The following is a 25,365-nucleotide window of genomic DNA, read 5'->3' as shown; positions in this document are numbered from 1 at the left end:
CTTGGGAATCTTACAGTGTCCATCACATCAAGTAGTCATCAGAATTGAAGCAATAAAGTGCTCTTACTCACACATCATCCACAAAACATGGATATGGCATTTGCTGAAGATAAATTCCTAGTGCCACATCAGTGTTGGTCTGGGTCTTTATAATCCCATGCTCAATCATATCTTGGAGATATGCAAAGCCTCCCCATATATAACGGAAATCATCCACAGGATCAGCTCTTGGACCAGGATCCCAATACCTTAAAAAAATTTCACATGGAAATCATTTGGGTAAACAGTCACTTTAAGGAGGGGGGAAAAAAAAAAAGGGAAAAAAAAAAATCTTAGCTACTGAAGTTGTAGGGGCATTGCTCATAGTTGCCTTTTCCAGAGTTTGGTCTGTCAGGCCACATTGACTGACAAAGTTTATAACCTAGAACATTCTTTTTTTCCTTTAATTTTCTCCATACTTACACAGAATAGTAATTTTTCACAAAAATGTGCATAAATTCTTCATGTTGCAGAGTAATAGTTTTAGAATAGAAATAACTATTTGTAACACTATCCTTAGATGTTAAGCTGAAACAGTTAGATTTCAGTCGTCAGACCTCTATGTGGCAGTATTTGAGGAGATATAGTAGAGAAGTTCTGCTGTTCTGGTGGAGGAGAGATGGATCGCAATTCATGTGAGTCTACCTTGTTCACTTTTCTCTCTAATAGAGCCAGTTAACATCTTGCAGCAGATTAATGAACAGATTCTGAACACAGTCATTCTGTTTGCCATGTATCCATGCACCCACTCATTACCTGGTCTGATGGTCACATGAGTGATATACCACTTGTGTTAGAACCCGGTAAGTAGAGATGGATTCTGCTCTGCATTACATACTCAATACTGGGGAATACAATTGAATTTCATGCATGTTTCCAGGGCAGATTCTAATGTCCTTGTATTGCTTATACTCATGTGATAATCAGGAATAACCAAGAAGGAATCATCACCTACCTATCTTTGATTTTATTTGTTTTCTCCACTGCATCTATGTCCATCCGAATCTTGTATTTCACATGTGGTGGAAGACTTTTTCTTGTAGGGTCTATGTCTGGAAAAACCACACCAGCCCAGAATTTGTTTTCCTCTAGTAAATGAAGGGCTTGATGAGTCAGCTGGGTTTCATCATGATAACCTTCAAATTTATCCAGGGTCAAGCACTACAGATAATCACAAAGATAATGAATGCATTGGAATAAGCTAGCAAGAGCTATATATTAAAGCAAACATGAGTGGCTGACAATAGAAAAGGTAGATAGTTTCATCTGAAGTAGCCATTTTACTGTGAAGGTGGACAAATAATGGAAGAGGATGTCCATAGAGGATGTAATGTTTCCATCTTTGGAGATATTCAAAACCCATCTGGTCATGGTACTCGGCAGCCTATTCTAGTTGACACTGTACTGACTAATAGAGTTGTATTAAATGATCTCAGGGTTCCTTTTCAACCTAAGAAATTGTATGATTATTTGCAAACAATGCCTAAGAGTAAGGATCTTCCTACAAAGAGCAGAGAATGCTAAAATCCCATCTTTCAATTCCATTTACAATCAAGACACTCTTCTCTACTTATAAAAGGGTAAGGACTGAATTGCCTCATGCATTATGGCAGTAAGTTTCTAAACATGATATCTCATCTCTGACATTTCCTTTTCTGCTTTGCAGAGTGCCCACAGAGAGAGTTTTGGAAATTAAACTGGGGAGACATTTGAAATCAAAGAGGGAGTAGAATTAAAAGCAAATGCATTAATAAATTCTCCTAGCATCTCTTGTCTGGTCTGGTAATATCTGTCTGATTAACCAAATGTTCTCAATGTACAGCTGAGGAAAAATACCCAGCCCTCTGGATAAAAAGGATGATTCCCCCATCCTGTTCTAGTCCTTGCAGGGCTTAAGGCAGTCGTGAGCAACACACTATTTGGCTTCCTAGGCTAATAAGTATCTTATAGACACACAGTCCCATTATTACTGACTCTGCTACAGATACTGTGACAAAACACTGTCTTGCTTAGTTAAGCTATAAATAAAAAATAATTAAATTTAGCATCAAAAAGAAATCTCTTCTTCATCTCAATCTGGCTTCTTAGTACTATTTAGGAGTTTTACTTAACTATAAGCTTGCAAAGACACTAGGCAAGGATGATCTCCATTTATCTCTTACCGTGGAGTGTAACTACAGATCATACAATTTCTGAAAACCTAAACTATGGTATAAAAAAAATAGACTTGGCACTATGAATCCCTTCTGAGTAAAATAGCTGTGGTTACATGTTACTGTTGAGGGACAGACCTGATTATCCAGTTAATTCCTTTCAGTTCCTTGCTCCCAAGTATTTTGCTATACTTTGAACATACAATAAGCACAGAAAAATTCTGCTATTAGACCTGCTGTGGAGAATTACAGCCTTCAAATCTGATAATTACTAAGGTAGAAGCTGCTGTTTGAGCATGACAGAATTAATTTAGATGTCACTGTAACAAAGCATATAGCCAGTACTAGGTTCAGCCAAAACATACAGTGTTATGAATTAGATAGAATGAGACCATTTTCTAAAACATATTTCAATTGTTGTAATCATCCAGTCATGGAGATGTGAACTCTATCACTTGGACTATACTGGGAAGGTTTCCTTATGCAGGCAAATATCTGAATTAGATGGGCTCAGTTATAAAATATATCTGCCCACTGAAGCTTTCTGGAAGTCCAGTTGAATCAAAACTCTATCCTTTTTCATGTTATCAGACAAAGACTAGGAAGTGCCTGAGGTAACACCAAGAAGCTGAAGAATGACTGGATGCTTCCCATAAGGAAAGCACATCAGACAAGGGTGTCAGCTGAAAAGCACTCTGTCAAGTGAAGTGCTGGCAGAATCAGAGCATAAATTTAAATCTTGAAATTTTTTGTTATTTTATTTCAAATTTATCATTTAATGTCAGTCCTATAGTCGATTGATTTTACCAATAAAATGGCATCCCTGTTGAACTCCTACACATGATTAACCTGCTGGCTTAAGTTCATATCCCCTGGCTACCTCAATAATAAGACATGGTTTACCCTGAGCAACGAACTGCTTGCTTTCTTAGTCTCTCTCATTATTGTTAAGTGTATTATTATAAGTCCACATACTAGACACTAAGTCATCAAAATCCAAGCCCCCTTTGTCCCCTCATTTAATTCCTACATAACAGACATCAGTAAGAAAAAGGTCATAACTCTACAAATTCCACCATCATTTATCTATAAAACAGCAGATATTTTTGTTTGTACCTTTAGCTTCCTCCCTTCAAAATCACCAAGACATGACTGGAGAGTAGAAGTGTTTAACTCCCCGGTGGACTGGGAAGATATGTATTCAATTACCTCCCCTCACAAAATGCCACAATGCTATCTTATTTCATCTGATCATCTTCATTACTTCTTGCAGGCCAATAACCCCTAATTATTCTATAACTACAGTGCCCTTACAAGCAACTTGTTATTTAACAGACTCACATCTCACAAAATTGTTTTGTTGCTTTGTGACTCAGCATCGCATTCTGCAACTGTTGATTATCCTGGTTTGCTTTGTAAGAAATTTTATGAGAAAGCAAAATAAGGCAGAAAAAACTTTTCGTTTTGTATTTCAGAAGAAAATTCAAATTAGACTGATAACTATACGCTTTTTTTTTTTTTTTTTTTGGATAGGTTTGTTCCACATAGTTAAATGAGTTCTAGTGCTAAGTCCGGTTACTTTCAAAGTATCGGTGTTTCTACAGCAAAGTCCTGCAATATGACTTAGTCTTTTCCATTATCAAAACTGTCTTTGCAGTGTCTGAAGGACTATCTGCTACTTCTTTGAGATGAGGTGGTCCAGAATTTTATTCAAGAAACACGTGCCAGCTGCAGGAGATCTTATGTAGTTCTCCAGGCATATCGGAGGGAATAACACCAGCATAGCTGTGACAGACAGGTAATCTCATCAAGATTTTTCACTGCAGAATGTACAGTGTCTGCACTAGGCTGAGGAGCAGTACAGACTCTTACTGAGGTGTACAGCCAAGGAAGCAGCAAGATTCAAAAGAGAAAACAAGTGTTTATGGGTTTTCTTTGTGAGTAGAAAGAAAGAAAAACTTGTGCAAGAATACAAGCTGACATATTAGTGTTGCAATAACAGCTTCTTTGAAGTGAAAAGAGATTTTATTTTGTAGTCTACTAGACAAAATCTGGAACTGTTTCCCTTAACATGAATTGCATTCAAAACAAGTGCTACATTCTCTAACTAGGCTTTTTTTTCCCCGGTAAATTGCAACAGAGCTTGTGTCTTTAGAAACATCGCTATGTCAAAATCGATCCATCTTCCGCTTGCTAAAATGTATTTCCTATCTTGAACCAGTAAATATTTAACAATTTTAAATGGCCCAATGAAGATGGGAGAACCGAAGTTACATATCAACAAGAGGGTTAGAAAATTAAAGCAGAAGTTAGTGTGCATTAAAAGGTGCTCAGATAGTCCTCACAAAGAGTTTGTCTGTTCTGTAGCCTAAAGTAATCAAAGGGAGAAACAGGAATTTCTTGGGGTGGTGCAAATAAACAGCTGCTGCATAACTTCTAAGATTCTCAGCTGTACCACACAAATCTGGAACCTCCAAGGATAACTTCTGGCAGCACATCACCCTCACTGTATACTCTGGTGAGGGGCAGGGTGAACCTGAAAAGGAGCTATTTGTTCCCATTGTGCTTGGTACAGCATGAAACATTTCCAAATGCTAGCAGTTTAGTGTAAACAGCAGACTTGAAACAACTAGCTTGTTACAATGAACTTAGGACACTAAGATCTATTACCAGTTACAGTAACTGCCCTAATACTGTGGATATTTCACTACTGATCTGTAATGAAGCAATATATCTCACTAAGCTTAAATAAGAAATACTTCTGCTAATATGATACTAATCATTATCAGAAGAATTAGCAGAACTTTGTGCAAAAACTTAATTGCCCTCTATTACAACAGCTGTAAGAAGGCAGACAAACCTTAAGTTCCTGCCTTCTTACATGGGTTCTTTTTGTTTGATCTAGACTGAAATCAATAGAGCTAAGCTTGATCCTGTTGCCTACAATTAGTATCAGCTTTCTCTGTGAGCCTGAGGCTCAGCCATATAACTATTATTAACTATCCTTTCAGATACTGTATGAAATAATTAAGCTCTTTAAAGACTCTGAACCTCAGATGAGAGGTGCTAAATGTAGTGTACTATGGCCAAGTGCAACAGTGTTCTAAACTCTCAGTATTAAGCCTACAGCATCGCAGGCTCTACTAGTATTGTCTGATTTCTTAAGTTTACAAGGAAGAGTAGGCATTTCTTCGATCTAACTCAGCAGGAATTCATTCATCTCAGGTCCAGCTCCAAACTCATTTTTACCTGATTATTAGTCTCTTATCTGGTCACTTATCTGGCTCTGGAAAGGAGTGGATGTAGTAGTTTGCTCAGTTCTCTAAAAATCTAATATTTTTTAGGACTGGATTTATTAACCTGAGTCTGACAAACTCATCTGTAAGTTATACTGTCCATGCTAGAGTAGCCTGATAAAAAGTACATTCCATAGCATTTTCTGAATAGCTAGATGTTTTCATCTATGTTTTTAGCATTTTCCTATTTCATAATGAAATTTCACATCACTTTCTGTACTGTGACTCTCAAGAAGCCAATAAAAATGCAGCACTCCTAGAAAATAGATGATGAGATTCCAGGAAAGAGACAGACATCTTGTCAGAAGTGGCTACAAAACAAGCAGAAACTCCCCATTTTTTTTTAAAATCAGGTTCTCAAAATCCTGTACTGGGAATTTCCGAAGAACTATTAGCTTCTCTAGTCGTGGCCTTGTTGAAAATAACAGTCTGGTAGTTGTTAAAAATTGAAAAAAAACCCACCAAAAAACAGTGCCATTTTCCTTAAGAAAAAAAAGCACTTTCTGCTTCTCAGCCTCAAAGCACATTCAGACATTCAATTTACACTTTGAATGCGGTTTAAGGGACAATAAAATTTAAGTTTGTTTCTACTGTTCTTGTGCTACTGTAAACATACAGTAAACATACTTAAAACATATCTTCAATATTGAGTGAAATATGAAACATATGAAGATGCCTTGTGATTGTAACTGTCTCATCTGCTGCCACAGACCACAGGTACACTTTATCCTGCTTCAAGATATTCTCTAGAAGGATTCCCAGCAGGGAGAGAGATGCCCTTACCTCCAGATACTGACTGACCAAACGCAGAACTTGGTCTGCAGCAATGAAGATATTCCTCCAGTCAAAATCTACTGCTCCTTTCTCCCTACTTCCAGGAGGCCCATTGTGGAGAAAGTTGATAATGTATTCAGCAGTTAAGCCTTCAGCACCCAGCTGACTGTTCAGGAAGTCCCTCACTGTAGAGTGCTTCAGAGAGTCCTGAGGAAACATATTAGAACAGCATCACTACAGTAATCCTCTTCATGTGTCATATTTAGAAAGATAGGTTTCATTTTCCATAGCTCTTTCTGAACTGTGAAGTAGTACAAAAGGGTATGTTAAGAAAGGAGTTTTATAAATGGGTAAATGTATAGCCAAACTGGAGGTAAGAAATGAAGAATGGATAAGGAGGAAGATATCCTCGACTACTAATTGCATTTTTTTTCCCTATAAGCAAGAGGATAAATGTAATAAATATCTAATCTAATAGGAAAAGAAGTTTGGAAAAACATACATTTTATTTAGAATAAACTGCTTTAAGGACTTCAATCGCAGATATTACTTGCAGTTGATCAAAATCAGATCTAAGGGAAGAGGAAACAAGCAACTTCCTAAGGCAGTAAAAATTGCAGGGTCTAGCTAAAGCAAGGTTCCACTACTTTCTTTCCCTACATAGAACTCTAGAAAATCAACTTGGGTGTTTTGAAGGACATTTTGCAGAAGCTAGAAAGCAGTAATTACTGTCTTTATTAAGAAGTCATTATCAGACTAAAAGAGTGTCTTAATCTGAGGTTGCCAGAGTCTCTGTAATGCATATAGGTCTAGTCTTTAAACAAAGCTCAGCCAACAACCCAGCAACCTTAAAGGCCACTGATTCCTTTCTGCAATGGCTGTGCTTCCAGACAAACCTTCTAAAATATTTATCTTCTTGCTTAATAAAAATATAGGATGGTGAAAGGCTGCTCTTACGGAAGCTTCCTTCTAAGTTATAACATACACGGATCATATTCATTTGCAGGCTATTTTGGAAGAAGTACCACAGCTGAGGTCCTACTTCTTCCCAAGCTTTGGTCAACAGCCTGAGGCGTTCAAGCTCTTCAAAAGTGGAGTTTGCCTGAAGAATAAGAACAGGAAAGAATATTTAGAATGCTAGAGAGACAAACACACAATTTACAATCAGGCATTCAGTGACAGTGAAACCTGTAACTTACAAATGTGTACTTAATAAACTTTCTTAAATGGCAGAAATATAAATATTCCTCAAAAAAGGGAATGTACAAAATCCATCTGGAATCTAAGTCACTTAGGGTATGTTTCTGTGGTTCTTGTAATGAAAAAAAAAACAAAAAAACAAGAGCCCACATTAACCCCACTTGTCTTCAATTCTTTTAACTACTCAGGTTTTAGGTAGAATGATTTTGTCTTGTTTTCTTTCCCTTGACTATTTTCCTCTATTCTGTAGCTGGAGCCTGGGCTCTGGAACTAAGCTCTTCAGCTAAGAGCCTAAAGCTGGGTGGAATTAATCTGAGCATTTATATCAAGGCCACAGCAGAGAGGCAGTCTGACAGAATGGTGTCTGATATGGAAGCCTGTATGAAGAAAAGCATGCCGCCATGTTGAAAAAATTGCGCCCATTGACATTTATTGCCACTTGCTGAACATTTATGGAGACCAAACAGTGGATGTCAGCTCAGTAAGTTGTTGGATGGTTCATTTCAGCAGTGGTGACAGTGAAAGACAAGCCACGTTCTGGAAGGCCATGCACAGATGTTACACCAAGAAATGAAGAATGTCTCAATCAGCTCATCTACACAAATCAGCTAATGGCAATGACTACTGAGAAACAGCATTTTGTAGCTGAGAATTTGCTCTATCAAATAGTGTTAGCATGCTCTTTGAGTCTGTTGCAGTTTCCATGGAATCAAGGAGGAGGTATTACTTTCAGAACAAGCTACATTCATATGAATATTACAATTTTTGTCAGTGTAAGTATAGGAACATGCCATAAAAAAGGTTACTTGAGCTGGAAAAAAGTAGTTTGGGCCAAGGCATGATGAGTTAGAGAAGATATGCCTCCTGTTTTATTTTGTTGTTGGTTTTTTTTTTTTTTTTTTTAATGAAATGTAACCAGTCCTCTCCTAATGATCCTCAGAACAAGGGGAGTTCCTAAAGAAAATCTGATTAGGTTGACTGTTTTTCAAAGTATGTTTCTTAGAATGCAACTTTTTAGAAATACACATTTGTATATTTTTGAATTCCTTACATTTTTAATGATTTGCCGTACAGGAGGTGAATTGGGAGCAAAAAGAATTTTTCCCATCAGCAGTGGCTTCACAGCACTCCAGGCTATTTTGGTTAGAGGGTTTGATTCCAAGTTCTGAATCAACTCATTGCAAAAGGGTGCTAAAGACAGAAAGACAAATAGTCTTTATGTAACTTTCCTTAAATCTTACCACATATAACATCCTGCAGGGCTTTTTGCTGGCAATATGAACAGCTAAATGTATTATGAAACTGAACAGGATAAGCACATTTTGCAATATAGAACTACAGTGTCTAAACAAATGAAGAAAATTGTAAAGTAGATTTTATAGTTGCAAACTAGACATCAGAGAATACAGGATAGCAAACAAATTTCATAGCATCACAGAATATCCTGAGTTGGAAGGGATCTAACAACAAGGATAATTGAACCCAACTCTTACTTAATCATTTGAAAGTTGTTACTATATATAAAGATATTTCTAATGGAAGGAAACTAGAGTTCAGATCTCACTACGCAGTCTGACTATTTCACTCCTTACTATAGTAGTTGATTTTGTTATGAAATTATTTTCTTTCTCCTACCAGTCATTAATTCTTTCACAGAATAAACTTAAGGACTGGAGATACAGCAGTTCAGAATTTGATCTTACAATAAACTTAGAACTAAGCATTTTTACATAAGTATTTCAATCTTACTTTCGCATTATGAATTATTTACACAGTCAGAATGCAACTATTCTGTTCCCTGGCTAAGGAAATGGAAGTACTGGGTCTTCTACTGGTCTTGTGAAAGTTCAGACATAAGTAGAGCCAAGTGTCAACACAGATAGCGACATATAGAATTCTCTCTACTGGTAAAATGCTCACCTCTACTTTGCAACCGCACAAACATATCAATCATACCAGAAGGAACAAACAAGTCTCATACCATGTATGATATGACTGATGGTATAACAAAAATAGTGTGTGATCTCAATATAGAAAAAAAGATGAATGGAAAACTAGAGAGGACAAAGAAGAGATAAAATAATGAGCAGTAGAAAAAAAAGTTGGCTCCTCTTTGATTTCTTTCCTATTACAACTGCAAATAAAATTATTTAATCTGTCTCTAATTTCTCAAATCAACTGCTTTAAAATGTTGTTTTATAAAAGCCATAGTGGTATTCTAACATACGCTGCATACGTCTGCATTATCTATCGTGGCTTGGTAGAAAAACTTACTGGTTGTATTATCATAAAGATAAACAGATTTCTTTGTGGAATCAATCCCCAGGAAAGCTTTGTAATTGTTGTCTTCATACCAGTTGAAGGAAAGCACTCTGGATCCACCTCCTTCTGGGTAGCCACAGAAAAGATCAGAAAGGGAGCTCACCAAGTGGCCTAAGGATTCTGGTATTCCATCTTGTACAAATGGTTGCAAAACCATTAAAAGGTCCTGAACACTTTGCCTCCTGGCTAGCTGCAGTAAAAAAAAAAAAAATTTTTTTTTTAATTTTTTTTTCTGTTAATTGCAACCCTCAAAGGAAGAAAGAATTTGGAGAGGTCTCCATTGTACAAAGACTAGTCAAGTCTAGATGTAGTCAGAACCTGATCCTTTCATCTCTGTGCTAGTTACAGGCATCATTTTCAGTTCTAGTTCTCTTATGTCTAGTCTGAAGAAATCAATATGCTTCAGAATTGCTAACGCTTATGTCCACATTTATTTTGTGATGAGGAAAGAAGGAATTTCTAAGAAAACATCTTTTCACAAATAATTTTCTTTCTGATAAGGCAGGTAATGGGAAATTAATAGAATAAAAGATAAAGGACTACACACTACACAGAAAAGTGATGCCTTCTATTATTAGACCACTTACCTTTTGTACTGCTTGGGAAACATTAGATAACACCCTCCCCCAGGACCTGAGATCAGCACCTGGTGAATTTCTGTCCAACACAGTGGGAAGCTGTGAACACATGAGAAATACAGATGCATATTGAATAGTTTCTAAATGACAACAGGTAATATGGTGAGAGAAGAAAATCCAAATGGTATCTCTAGTTCAGTGACTTATTTGGAACACTGCCTACATAGTTTTGTTGGTCCACAGAACCATTATCTGTATGTAGACTCACATACCACGTTGAGTGAGTGGTCTTACTATTATGAGGCTGAAAGGATCACAAGGCATTGATAGTATACCTTGGTATGTTTTGCTTATCTAAGCTCACCACACCAAGAGGTGCAGAAATAAGGAATGAAATAGCCATTTATGAGAAGCTTCTTCTTGGACACTATTCATCTAGTGAGATGTAAAGACTCTTGTTAGCTTCGTAATTTATCAAGTGTAGATTCAGGAGGCCCCTGCTTACCATTGAGGAGAAATAGCTGATAGTACCTGCAAGAACTCCTGATTTTCAAGACTGGTTCTTACTGTCTGTTAGATCTGGCAGAAATCATTGTTTCTCCAGGCTTCTGCAGATTGACCAAAGGGCCTTGCTGCCAGGAGCTTATACTTTAATTATCACTAGCTTTCTAAGAAACAGGTGACACCATAGCATGCTGTCATATACTATTTTGCTTGCATTATTACATCTGATTCCAGGTGAGGGGGATGAGAGATTTCTGGGTTTCAGCAGCACAGCAAGCAGCATAGTCATAGCCTTTCTGTCTCTCCCATATTGTGTTAATATTGTGGTATTAATTGTCTCTCTCTTTCTTACGATTATCTTACATTCTTTTACCATTTGTAGTAAATTAATTCTCTCCTTGTCTTAATTTGCGCATGAAACCATGACAGTGGTTGGTTATACTAGACAGCTGTAGCCTGAGGACCATGAAGTACAGAGGGGCTGACAGTATAACAGCGTAGAAAATAATTTAGGATTTTGAATGCACCAATCTATCTAGTGCATAAGTTTAATTTAAAAAGCTCCAATGAAGACTCATTCTGCCTACAGAACTCAGTACAGATTTACACTCAATATAATTACATATCAAGTGCATATAGTGATGCTGTCCAAAGCAGCTATTTCAGCAACCTGTGTCTATGCTTAATGAATAACTGCTTATCTCCTCCCAGAACTGCAGTAAAGTATTCAAGAATTTTATTTGTATATGTTTAAGGAGTTTAAAGAAGTTCAAAGGGAAAAAAAAGCCACAAATATATTAAAATTATTTAGCAACTGTAATGATGGGAGTGCAGGAAAGCTTCTAACAATTTGATTTCTTGTTGTGCTAGGTATCATGAACAGATAGGCCTTCTCTTTACAGTTGAGCACACACTAAAACTGCTGGGAACCAGGCCATGGATAGCATTTCAGTGCTGAGGGAAAGTCTTGGCAGGCAGATCAGAGCATAAACCAGAACCTGAAGATCCAGTCTTTCACAAGTCCAGATTTTGGCTTCAGGTTTATTTTCCCATTTCCCCACGAGTCTATTTCTGTTTAAACACAGAAAACTTCTTCAAACCTTATCTTTCCATTTTATTTAATATGACAAGAAAATAATTACATTAGTGGCTTAATCGTAAAGCTGGGCAGTGCAGCGTGCTTAAGGAAATCCTTAAAACTTACCTGGAAAGTATTGTAGGACAAACTCTCTGCTACTTCCAACGAGCATCAGATATGTGAAAATATCTGTGCATATATTTAGATTATTTTTAGTGCATTCCTTAAATTTATTTTATTGTGCATATTTTTAGATTATTTTGAAAATAATCAAAAGCTGACCACATATTCTTAACAGGACTGCCAAAATCACATAGGCAAAATGAATGCTACAAATGCTACAAAAGCAGCCTCTGTCCCAGTTCTGCGTAACTCAAAGCTGAATTAAATCCATGCTAAATTAATCATGATATTACTCTGCCATGGCAGGAAAGTCTAATCAATTCTTTCTATGTGACTTTAGCATCTGCATAATATGTGCTACCTGCTGTATGAAGCAAGCTGCTAAAGTGCTGATCTCGTGATATTAAATTACATGGTGAAAAACAGTAAAATAAATGCAGTGTTGCAAAATACGAAGTCATAAACATTGGGAAAACCAACACTGCATACATACACAGTGATGGACTATCATGGAAAGTGACCTTGGAATCATTACAGTTAGTTCTCTGAAAGCACCAGGGAATATTAGATAATACCAGAAAAGAACAAAGAGCAAGAGCAAATATATATCATTATATTATCATGTGTTTATCTCCATGATACATGGATACTGAACCCTGGCTGCAGTTCTGGTTTATTTATGGCAAGGACACAGTAGAAATATGAACACCACAAAGAAGGGCAACAAAAATGAATACAAGGAAAAGCTTCTGTACAAAGAGTGATTAAAGTCAGTAGAACTTGTTTAAAAACAAAACAAAAATTATTTGTATAGGTATTATAATTCGAGTTGCACCATGGCTTTGAATTCAGAGTAAAATTTTGCCATGCTGGATGAAGCAGACAGGATGAAACGGCTGGGGTCATTTCAGATCCCTAGTAAGGACGAGGTAGGTCTTGCTGCATCCTGTTCTGTTACACAAACTGAAAAGGTCAGGTTTCAAACACCAATTTTAATTTTATTTGATTCTTTTAGTTCTGTTTTATGGTGAATTTCTGTTATTTCCTAAAGTATGTTCCAAACTGCCTACTGCTCCTGCTGATGGTAGGCTAATAATCCTACATCCATAACCACACATTTGCAGCGGCGAGTGAACAAAGACCACTTAAAAACTGGTGATGCACTACAAAGAAAATTGTTAAAGTTCAGTGAAGTATCAAATAAGCAAGGATCATTGTGCTACTACTTACCAGCTGAAACAGCTTAAAGAAATCAACATTTGCATACAAGGCATCTTCTACTCTCTGTAGGCCTTCCTGGGAGAGAGCACACATGGCCTTGTGAACAGAAGGGAGGCCTCTTCGGCTACTGAAGATAATAAAACGGTCCAAGAGCATCTGACTACAAGCAATGTCCTTCAGCGTCAAGTTTGGCACACCATAAGCAAACTGCAATCAAAAACAATGCTTCATTTATTATTTGTTTTTGTGAAACCGTCAGACTGTGCAGGAACAATTAGAGATTTATCAAAAATGGACATTTGATATCTGCACCTGCTGATATTTTCATGAATGGCAGAAACATGTGGTCAGCGTAAGCAGTAACTCTTCAACAGCCTTCACTTTGTGGTATGCTAGATCACCTCACCTTCAGACAGACTTTTCTTCTCACTAGAGATTCGTCCTTTCATTGCATCCTTCTAATAAGTTTTCTTTACTTTCTGGCATATAAGCATGCCTGAGGCCATGCCATGCCACTTATTCTTATGGTTAAGCTTTTGCTTGCTTCAAAGTGTTTCCCCAGGACTAACCAAATGTGCCACACAACCCTACTTTTTGTTTAGCCTGGTTATGGTTTTGTTATCATCTGACCTAAAAGAAAAAGGTAATTCCAATAATTCCTAAGAGTGATTTCTTTCACTGTTTTATTTCAGTTATGATTATTCCCACCCTAATGCTTCCACACAGCATTACTCATTGCCACTGTGTAAAGGCATACAGCCAGACTCCACAAAGTCATTTTACATTAAACTACACCCAATCTACTCATTTCAACCTCTAATATAAACATGGAACAGTAAATAAAAAAAAATCTCTAGTGTTTAATGAGTGGGAGAAGTTAGTTTATAGTTAAACCAATGTAAATAAAGAGTAACCACACAGAAATCAGTGTACATGGAATTTTTATTGTTGTAACAGAATGCACTTGGAAGTCTACACTTTAGTTCTGCTTGCTCTGTAGTAAATAGAATGCATAGTAATATAATAAAATATAGCACTAGAAATTGCCCATAAACTAGTGCTCCTATCCTCTGTCCATCTCTTCCATAGTACGAATTGTACGGAAAAAACTTCACAATACCATGATGACTTTAAGTCCTACCATGTTCAAGACAGACTTACAGTCTACAAAAAATATACCTGTACTACACAAAGATTGTGTATAATGACATTGCAAAAAAAAAAAAAGATGTAAGTTTCTAGTAATCTGACAGGTACTGCCCCTATCATCACTGCATATAGATGTATATTAGCATAATCTATTCTACTTGCACTAGGGAGTCTGAGCACAACTATAGTAACAAATCCTTGAAGAGTTCTAACATAATACAATTTTAAAAAACAGGACACCTGAAATTAAGCGCACAGCAGTAATGAAATTAATCTCCATCAATTTTCTCATCCTTCACACAATTGCTTGGTCTTTGAGAATATGTACAGTCTAAATAATCAGTCCAGTCAGCAAAAGCTTTCTCTTTGCAAGTGAGTGTTCTTCCTTAAGTAGACATGGCATGCCAAGTACTTTATGTTACTCAGTGACAGTCTACATACTAGATTATGAATTATTAAAAATTAAATGACAAGTCAACAGTATGTCCTCAGTGTCTTTCACCACACAATTTCACCTACAAGGGAATCTGCAAGTGCGAGTACTGCTAAGAAAGTGAGACTTGCTTTACAGCAAAGCCAGGACTTGTGATAAGCATGACACAAACAGGGTATTTATGCTACATTGTTAACACAAGTTAGAGAGAGGCAGAACACAGAAGAGCAACTGATAGGTAAAGTCTTGCTTGCAAAAAAAAAAAAAAAAAAAGCTCCAAAACATCTCACTTCTGCCACAGAATTTAACATTTGAATGTAACTGACCTAATGACTGAAGAAATAAAGTCTTCCGCTGACATCACAGTTCTGGAAAGGTGCATGTGAAAAGAACACCATTTTTTAACCGTGCACATCTGACTTGGCATAGTCCTTACCATCCAGTGTGAACTGCAATACATCTGAGCTGCACAGAGAGGCAACCTGGAAACCTTACTTTGATTTGTGAAATGAGGAAACTGTGATGTTAACATAATTGAGGAGGATTAAACACAGAAAAAAGAAAGGTTATTTACAAACAGTAACTGCATTTCAAGAATGTTCACAAACAGATGGGCTTAGAAAAACATAAAACCTCCGCCCTTCCAATTCTTCCGGTAGGGTGGGCTGTTGCCAATCTTTCCTGAACTTATTGTGTTTAAGATCAGTCTCTTATCCTTATCTTAGAATGACTCAAAAAAGCAGGTCCTCAGAGGAAAAATTCAATACTTTTTTTTTTTAATCAATGTGTCACTGTTTGTCTAAAGAAATGAAGTCCAAATTATTATTTCAGCTAGTTGCCTGTTTGGTCAGGTTTAGTTTTCAGCTCTGTGTGTCATTTCCTGCATTCCCAGGCAGCTGGGACCTAGATCTGCAGCCAGCTGTTGGCAGCAATCAGGCTCTTGTAAACAAGCTCTCAGCTTGCTTTTAGCTCAGTCAGCTCTATTCCATTCCAGCCGAAGAGAAAGGGCATCTAGCAATATGCAGGCAAAGAGTGGAGTGCCATGAAGAACTGGAGATGAGCTATTATGGTAAAGGCTGAAGCCAACAACAGATCTGTATTGCAGTCACAGCTCTGAAACTTTGACCACAACCAACCATAAGCAAGTCACATGGGCTGGTCTTAACAATAAGATCTTTAAGAAGATCACTCAGATGGTGATGAAGCACTGGCACAGACTGCCCAGAGGGGGTGTGGGTGCCCCATTCCTGCAGGTGTTCAAGGAAAAGCTTGATGGGTTTCTGGGCAGTCTGATCCAGTGGTTGGAAACGCTCCCTATGGCAGGGAATGTGGATCTAGATGATCTTTGAGTTGCCTTCCAACCTAGGCCATGCTATGATTTTATGAATTGTGATTTCCCATAGCAGAGTAAGTATTCAATTTCTACTAAAGAAAATTCTCTTAGGATCTTTTGAGAACCATGAGATCAGATTTTCCTCATCCTGTTGCTCTTAGAGAAAGTATTCATAGCACTTTCTCTCCTCATAGCTGTAAATCAGTTTCTGTGAGATGATCTCATACCTGTTATAACCATTAACAAGAAAGCACCACAGAGAACAATAAAAGTGGTGTTTAATACCAGATTTCCACCAGCTTCATCCTTAACTGATGTTTTTGGTTTTTTTAATTTCCAGTATAAAAAGAACAGCATCTCTTTCTACATCAGCACAGAGAATACAGCAGAAGAACAGTATGTTCCAGCAGGCCTCAAGCATGCTTTTGGAGATGGTGCTGAAAACACCATCAGTCCTGCATACATTAACAGCTGAAGGGTTTTCAACAGCAGATGAATGAAAACCATTGGGCAGATAATATAGTCTAACACAACAGCACACAGTTCTCCTGGTGCAGCAGAATTCTAATGTAGAAGAGGACAGGCAGCAGGGAGGAAAAGGGAAAAGGAAGTCCAACATTGTATCTATATTTATTTGCCTTGTCACAAGCTGCAAGGAAACAATTTTCTGCCATCTCTGCAGATACAGAGACAAACGCAAGTTGGATCTATCGATTGACTCTGCTGGCTATGGTATGGCCTTGCAGTATTGCTTCATGACCAAGTGAGGAGTGCAGAGAACTTCCCTTGATACTAATCAAGAACATGGCAGATAAGTAATCTGGCAACCAGTCAAACTATCTGGAATCTGTGGGGCACAAAAGACAATGCAAAATCATTAATCTCCTCCCTTTTTGGCTGCACACAGTTCTAGCATTTGTCTTTTATGTGATGGTGAAAAAGAATTGAGTTTTGAGCCTCAGTTATTCACTTGTTTCAACCCACACACTAACGCAGAGTAGAAATAGTTTGAGTTCTGATTCAGCAACATTCATTCACTAATACAACATTTCCCTCAACTCCCACATACCAGTACACACTGTTGCAGAGACAGCCTGGACTTGGTCAAACACAGTCCACCATTTAGCTGCTTCAGGAGTGATCTGACCTGCAGTTTTCACTGTGAATTTTCTGAGTGGGTCTGTTATTCAGCTGGAATCCAAAAAAATTGGGTCTGCTTTTACATTCCCACCCCTAAGGCCAGCATGCTACTTTGCTGGAACTGGCACAGAGAATTTAAACATTAAATTAGGAGCCTGAAAAATGTCTTCTGCAGTTAATCATCAGAGCTGTTGTCCCAGAAAACTGAACAACTACCTTATGCTTATGAGAAAAGTCTTTAATCACGAGGACATATGCATTACTTGTCAGTATCATTTCTTAATGTTTAGCTGTTCAGAAACAATGACAGCATCAAACAAAATACATCTACTTAACGCATATTCAAAATATCCATAGAATCACAGAATGATTTAGGTTGGAAGGGACCGCAAGCATCATCAAGCTTCATCCTCCCTGCTGCAGGCAGGGTTACCAACTGCTAGTTCAAATATTAGATCAAGGCCAGGTTGGATGGGGCCCTGGGCAACCTGAACACTTCCAGGAACCACAACCTCTCCAGGTCACCTTCCAGGTTCCAGCTCCTCAACACCCTCTCAGTGGAAAACTTCCCCTAACATCTAATCTAGGCCTTCCTTCCTTTACTTTAAAACTGCCAAGACAAAAAACCCTTCTTCCAGGTTCATAAAAAGTATGCAGCTACTAAAACAGATATAAAATGTGAAATCCCCACTGAAGCCACTTTGCATATACAACTCAAGAGGCTGTATTCTAGGCAGGTAACTGGAAGCTTTTGTACTCCACCCACCTGTTCAGGGCGCACTTGAGCATTAACAAGCTGGAAAACAACTGCATCAGGGAGGCCAACATTTTCCAGTAAGAAGGAAGTGAGAGTCTCCCCATCTTTCAAAATGTCTAGAATTCTTATTCCTCTTCCTGGATAAAGAAAAGAGTACAGGGATAAGCGAAATGCCAGATAAAGGAAATAAAAGAACATCTCAAATCCTAGCTTAAACCTGCAAAATTATGTGCTTTGGCTCACATGCTTACTAGTGACTATTGGGGTCCAAAACTACTTTTGAAATTCAAAATAATTTTAATATTTTGCTAGGGAATGCTTATCAGAAAATACTCAGTGCTATAACACTCCTCATCTGATTTCTCAAAGATGCTTCAGAGTAGGACAGAGTAGGAGAAACAGGAGTACTGATAGCATCCCTAATTGCATTTGAAAGTCTCTGCCTTTTTTCTGCTTTATTTCACATGTTCAGATCAAAGCATGCTACTTTTTTTAGTGTTACAGGCCCTTCCGCTGGGCCTTGTGTAAATAATTTCAGCCAGCCCCTTACACTTACACTAGTTTATCACTTGCTGTTGATAATTTATTAACGCAATTCTACAGTTTTTGCATAAACAGCCCCTTAAAAAAATTTCACAGGCAAAACTCCCTATTTTCCTTTGAGAAGTATAAATTGTTTACAGTTTAATAGTCATACCAAATTAGATTAACAACTATTAAGCTAAAGACCACCAAATCTTCAAGCAGATGAAAGGCTATCCACTGTCAAATTGAAACACATGAAAAAAAACAAGTTTCCCTAAGTCCATCTGCAAAAATGTACACTGTAACAATATTCAAAATTCTGCTGCTCTTAAGCAGTGCCAGTCTTCTTTAACTTTTCTCTGTGACAAATCAATTTCAGCATGAATTCTGCCTCAGTATGATCCAAGTGGAAGCTTGGAAAGTGAATGTGGCTCATGTGCTCGTTGAGCAGTACAGCTTTTGTTAAAGGTAGTTGCCAAGTACCACCTGATTTTGGTAAAGAATGCTTGATAACCTGTTGTTCTTCCTGTCTTTAGAACAAGAATTTGAACCTGTTGGGAGCAACACACACTGACAAGTGTATATACACAACATACACTGACAAGGGGAAGGCAGCTTTGGTCATCTCTGCATAAACAAGCATAGCAGAGGAAGAACAATATTGCAGGAAGAGGGGGGAGAATGGGACAAGAAAGGAAGATTCAAGAGGTGGATCTGGTTTAAGGAATCAAGAGAAGGAGCAGTCTTAGTTCTGGCATTTGATAAGTTTTCATTTTTCAGCACTGCAACTGTAATATTCTGTTAAGGATTTTTACAGGCATTGATAGGAAGTAACGTACACACATATAGACCACATGAAGTTAATTACACAATGCATTTTTTCTATACAGATAAAGTGGCTATTCACATTTCATTATTGTTGCTCTGGAACCAATTTTTACTTTGTTTTATGAAGTAGAAGATTTTTTAAAAATTTTATTTATTTTAATTTCACTCATTAGAAACAGTTTCCAAAATGGCACTAACATTGTATTTCACAGGAACTGGGAGCAATGTGCTGTTTTCTGGTAGCTAAGTAGATACAGGATGCAAAGGCAGCCCCCCCAGACCACGGGGTCTGATCCTTTAGCAATACTCTGCAAAACCATCACACTTCATGCTTTTCTTCTTCCCTGTACAGGTAGGTTTTATTTCTATGGCCATGCAAAAACCATGTCTGAGATTATACTCTGGTTCTTGTTTGCATGTTGATCTTCTTACTGTTACTTACAATCACAGACCTTTTCTTACTTCTAATGAGAAACCTCTGATGGGATAGTGGAGCACACGTATGTGATGATTTATAAGCATCTTTTTAAAAATATATGCTGGGTGATATTTGATTTTAATATTATTCCTGTGGCAAAGGACTTGAAAATGGGACAGTTCTCAAAGTCAGTCCATTCTTGTGTCACTATTTTTATGAATATATTTTCAAATTATGTATTTGAAGAGCATATATTAATTTAAAATATTAATGGAACGCTTTCTATTTTTTTCCTGGGACAGTGTTTTGAGTTTGGCATATTGCTTTGAGTAAAAACTGAGTCTATAAACAAAGGAAATTCCAAATAATGTAAATGTGCAATGTTTTCTCTCTTTAAACATATCATTGAAACAGGCAGAAAGTGTTTTTTAAATCACTGTTGCAAACCTGTTTCAAGAGAAAAATGTTTAAATCTCTTCTGTGGGTTATGCCCTCAATTCAAGCATGTTCCTGGCTTTTCATTCCTCTGTACCTTCCAGTAATGCTTTCCTACTTCTTTTGCCTCTACTGTAATAACAATTAGTGAAACCTCTTCATCCATGTTTTGCTTTGGGTGGTGACATATCCAGGTTTTTGCATTTTGAGTTTTGTTTACAGTTACTTAAGGAAGCTGGCTGCAGAATGAAGCCAGATGATTCTCTCTCAATTTTTTTTTTTTGTAAGCCACTAGTTAATGAATTTTAGCTTACTTTCTCAAACAGTAAGAAGAGTCACAATCAAATGTGAAACACATTAAGTTGTTGTTAGTCCCTGCATAGTAATTACTAGATGGATTTCAAAAGACAAAATTCAGTGGTCTGAAGAACATAGAGAAAGCAATTACCTGCAATTCTTTCAGGATTTGTTCTCATTGTTTCCATAAACTGAGTCATAATGATCAGTTCTTCCCAGACTCTGCCAAGGTCATGGATTTCAGGGGCTTCCAGTAAGAGCTCCTGAGCATCTCTATATACTCTTGCAAGACTGAAAGAAGAAATAGGCAACCAATGATAATTTAGGATTGATGACTATAAAGAACACTTCATATATACAGTTTCAAATTTGACTTTCTCTGTGGTAGGAATGAAGAGAAAAAGTTAATTTATCTTCATCCTTGAAACTCAAAGCTCAGTTTCCTGGTGACAAGAAAGTACTTTCAGATGGTGTGAATTCAGTTAGATTTGGAAGTTCACATGGTTCAGAGGGCTACTTGTGTGACAGAAGGCTGGCCTCTCATACACTTACATTACCACACACTGCTGGAGAGACAGGACCTTTTCCATGCTGCACTCCATATTTGTCGTGCAAATATGTTCTGGTTATGACTAAAGATCAGCTTTGGCAGTTAAATGGTCCACTCAGTCCTGCTCAACTGGATAAGTGACATGAAATCACCAGATAAAGAATCCTCTTCCCTCTCTCAGCTCAGGACCTTCTAATGTGATAGTGGCTTTTAAGTACTTTCAAAACATTTCTTCTAGGAGAAGTGGGAAAACAGCAGCGCCCAATTTTACCAAAGGCAGATGTTCACTGATTGTTTTGGGTGAAGACATACATCTCAAGCAAAAATTCAATCAGGTCCTGTGCTTATAAACAAGTATGAAAAAAATCTTATTAGGAGCAGAAGTGGTTAAGCACATCTAGGAAATAAAATTTCACAGGCTCCCTTTCCTTCTGCTATATAGCAGAGATAGAATTTGAACAAATACCTGTTAAGAAGCACTGCATTTCTTTAACAGCTATGCTTTCCATATATGGAATGGTAAGTCTCAGTCCGCAAGACTTAATTTAGCTTACAGGAAACAGCAAACAGGAAGGACAAAATTCTTTCAGAAAACACAATGTATTTGCTTCCTTTGTAATGCACTGAATTTACTCTGACTCACAAAGGGACAGTTCACTCCGTAATAAGCAACTGAGAAAAGCCAGAAAACATAAAACAGAAGCCTTTAACTTCAGTGTGTGACTGTCTGTACCCTCAAAAAGCTCAGTTAATTATTTTAAATCCTGTTCACCAGGAACAAAACACAAAAATATAAGTTAGCATCAAGCCATGGAATTAAATGCTACTGGAGCTTTGATAGCATTGGCACTGCTAACTCGAGAAGTGTAATTACTGAATGCTCCAAAGGGAGATTTGGAATTATTTTTTTTCCTAACCAGTTTTCACACTACGGGTCTTTTCCCACTGTATGCTGGTTTTCACAACTCAGCTACAACCCACAATGCAATGAAGCATTCCCACATCCCTTTTTCATCAACAGTCCAGAAATCTCCCATTCCCCTGCCTTAGTATCTGAAAGTTACTATGCTGGTTAAATTCTTACAAACATATAGCCAGAACAGGTGCTATACGAGAAGTGGTAGAGCAGATTTTCTCTTACTACTACTCCATCAGAGCCCTCATTCAGGGGGAACAGCTTAACTCACGAGAAAAAAAAAAAACTTAGATCTTTCATACTCAAAAGTATTTATCTTGAAACAGTCAACAAACAGTAGGCAATAAAAAAGATGATTTTGTCATATGAATACACGTTCTGTAGAGACTACTGCAACAGAACTTCTTTGAAAAAGGCATCAACCTACTATTGTGAGCTTCATTCTGACACTGTTGATCACTGTTAGAATGAAACTGACTTGCTAGAACTGATTTTTTTTTTTTTTTTGCCTTTTAGTAGTTGCATCCTGTTGTCCTAAGTGCTCCCCTTTCCTCTTTTGCTTGCAACACAGAACAATTCTATAAACTATCCTCAGCACACTGAAGGACCAATCTGAGCAGGATGAAGATATTTCATCCTTTCTCCTCATATCACCCATTAGGTGCCAACAGGTTCAACAGGTGTCAAGGGCACGATATCAGCAATTGCCTAGCAAGCCTGCATCATGGCAGCCCCCCATCTTAGACACAGCTCTGCTTACATGGAATTGTTGTAGTTGGACACAACACCTGGACCCTCCCCACGGGTTGGGCTGCGGAAACAAGGGTTGTTCATGTTACAGAAGATGCCTTGTAGCCACGGCAGTGTTCCTGCAGATGGCATTGCCTTGTTTGGGAAGTGACCTGGAGGATGGAAACAAAAAATTATGTGTCTTTTCTAGTGCAGTCTGTGTGAACCGTAATACTATTATGGGCTCCTTTACTAAGAACAAAGATGAATAATTTGTATAGGATTTTCAAGAGTAATCTACACTGGGCTAATTCAGCTTTCAAGGAGACAAGTGACAAAACAACTTTTTGTGTTGATAGAGATGAGGAAATGTTGAATGATTTCAAAACATGATACTTTCTGAATTTATTAACATAATTTTCATATAATACATTCATAAACAAGCCACCTGGTATATCTAGAATCCAGTGATTATATAGTCTGTACCCTAAATAACATGCTGAATCCTAATCTGATTAGCAAAATTACATCTCATCTGACCTCTCCGAGCTAGAATATTTCTTCACATACATGTAAGCAGTAACAAGTGAAAAAGGAAGTTAAGATTACCAGCAAAGCAATAATCAGTATTCTTGGCCTTTCAGTACAGATGTGGTTTGAGGTCTTCTGTTTGCATGCCACAAAAGAGAGCCATCCTACTGTATAAAATTCATCTTTTGTTCACTAGGGTCCACACTTGCACTGGAAGACTTATCAGTGCCTACGCATAAAAGCTTTTGAAAGTCACCGATAAAAGCAATAAGATTATTTTCTATTGCAATTTGTTCTGACCCTTTTTTTAAAAATCAGTATTTAGGCAATTTCTCAACAACAAAATTGTCACTACCTACAGCTTGAAAGAAACTTGAGACCTTATGTTAAATCCAACCATAAAGTATCTCAGGAGGACTTAAGCTTTAATTTCACTCACAATTAATTCTCTCACTATGTGGCTATAAATAGCTAAAATGCTTACAGTAGAGCCTGTCTTTTTGCCATTAGAGAATAACACTTGGCAAACAGGCCCAGTGTACCTGTCTGAGATGTTCTAGGCATTATCTAACATAAGACAGAGTATTAAAACACCTCTAATGTTCTTACATTCATGTTGGCGATACAGCGGATTAGCTTTCCTCAGCCAGACCAGGGCAAGAAATAATGACAGAGGCCATATAAGCTCCACCAGAATACGAAGCTGGAAAAAAAAAAAAGTCTGTTCAAAACAAATTTTACTGATAAATCATGCAGAGAGTCACTAACAGATTAGAGAGCTGAAGCTTTTTACCATAGCAGCAATGCCCAGTGCAGCACGTGCCCATCGTTATCCCTTTCCTACTCCACCAGTTTGAAAGGACACCCAGAAACAGCTAGGATTTCATCAGAGCCCCATGAAGCATCACCATCAACTCAGTGGCTTCTCCACATCTACTAAATAAATGTTTAAGGATAATGACTGTGATAAAAAGACATAGGTAGTACTAATCTGCCAGACAGACTAAATACAGATCTAAATAGTTCTTTCACAACATAGATGACTCTATAAAAAATTACAGTAAAACAAGATATGATGCAATAGATAAATAAGGATTTTATCCATGCTTTTGCAGTACTGGCCTCATTAGTAGGCTTTTGGCACAGTGTATGTGCCTAAAGGTCAAGACTTCAGCAAAAGCCTACATTTCTTAATCTTTACTTTTGCCTCTTTTTGTCACCACTCACTTCAACATTATTTATCTTCTAATACTGTTGGAAACGCATGCATTAAAATCAAGCATTTTTTTCTACAATGTGTAAGAGTCCATCCAAGGCCACTTTATCGCCCAGGTCTCTTAATACACTTAGACATCAGTCGCTAGCCATGATGAAGAAGTCAACAGCACTACTTTACTACAGAGCAACATCCTGCCTGGTTTTTCAGACTGTTTCCTCCACTCTTGTTTTTTAGTTCTATTGCCTCTCTGTGTTTTGGCAGAGGTTTGAAACTACAATCCTTTGATCTTGTGACATAGGCTTTGGGCTCTGAGGATCAGCTATGGGCTTTTTGTGTGCATTTGCACAGTACTTTTTTCCTCACCCTACAAGAGCCAGGACAAACTCTTTCCAAACCTGGGTTTTAGTACAGGTGCAGGAAAACCCTCCCTGCCTCCTTTCCTTTACTCTTACTTCCACCATCAGATACAAAATATGCAATAGTGATGCATACAGCAGGAGGGTCAAAGAAAAAAGTGGGTCACACATGAATGTGGTTTTTGTTGTTGTTTGTTTTTCTCCTTCTTCAGACTAAGCCATGCAGGGCAAAAGGTAATCCACGGAATAAGTAAGAACAAGGTTTTGGAACTGTCCTATTTTTTCCACCATAACTCTAATAGCTTTAAGATCAGCTATGACTATGGCAAAAGAGTAGAAAGATTTTCACCAGGCAACTGTTTCCTATTTCACACTTTGTCTCAAGATGTTCTGTTGTTGGTTTGTTTGTTTTTTTTAAACAAGCAAGAAAGAAAAATAGAAGATCACATCACCTAAGAAGT

The 25,365-nt window shown here is 37.6% G+C and overlaps 1 protein-coding gene across 4 annotated transcripts in view; it reads right to left on the bottom strand.

The window, feature by feature from the left end:
* The window catches only part of ABCA4 (ATP binding cassette subfamily A member 4), an 87,139-nt gene that overhangs the window by 50,395 nt on the left and 11,379 nt on the right, over positions 1-25,365 (bottom strand). For all 4 annotated transcript variants that reach the window (XM_015290703.4, XM_040705039.2, XM_040705040.2 and 1 more), the window contains exons 4-15: positions 23,939-24,032; positions 22,830-22,971; positions 20,755-20,894; positions 18,110-18,237; positions 13,298-13,495; positions 10,372-10,461; positions 9,737-9,974; positions 8,514-8,653; positions 7,248-7,364; positions 6,272-6,469; positions 995-1,200; positions 72-248 (exon numbers count right to left, since the gene is read on the bottom strand). In XM_015290703.4, coding sequence (XP_015146189.1) covers positions 72-248; positions 995-1,200; positions 6,272-6,469; positions 7,248-7,364; positions 8,514-8,653; positions 9,737-9,974; positions 10,372-10,461; positions 13,298-13,495; positions 18,110-18,237; positions 20,755-20,894; positions 22,830-22,971; positions 23,939-24,032 — 1,868 coding nt within the window. The remainder of the gene's footprint in view (positions 1-71; positions 249-994; positions 1,201-6,271; positions 6,470-7,247; positions 7,365-8,513; positions 8,654-9,736; positions 9,975-10,371; positions 10,462-13,297; positions 13,496-18,109; positions 18,238-20,754; positions 20,895-22,829; positions 22,972-23,938; positions 24,033-25,365) is intronic.

Source organism: Gallus gallus, chromosome 8, assembly GCF_016699485.2.
Source record: "Gallus gallus isolate bGalGal1 chromosome 8, bGalGal1.mat.broiler.GRCg7b, whole genome shotgun sequence".
Taxonomy (NCBI): Eukaryota; Metazoa; Chordata; class Aves; order Galliformes; family Phasianidae; genus Gallus; species Gallus gallus.
The sequence above is the reverse complement of the archived record's forward strand: the minus strand, read 5'-3'. Positions and strand labels throughout refer to the sequence as shown.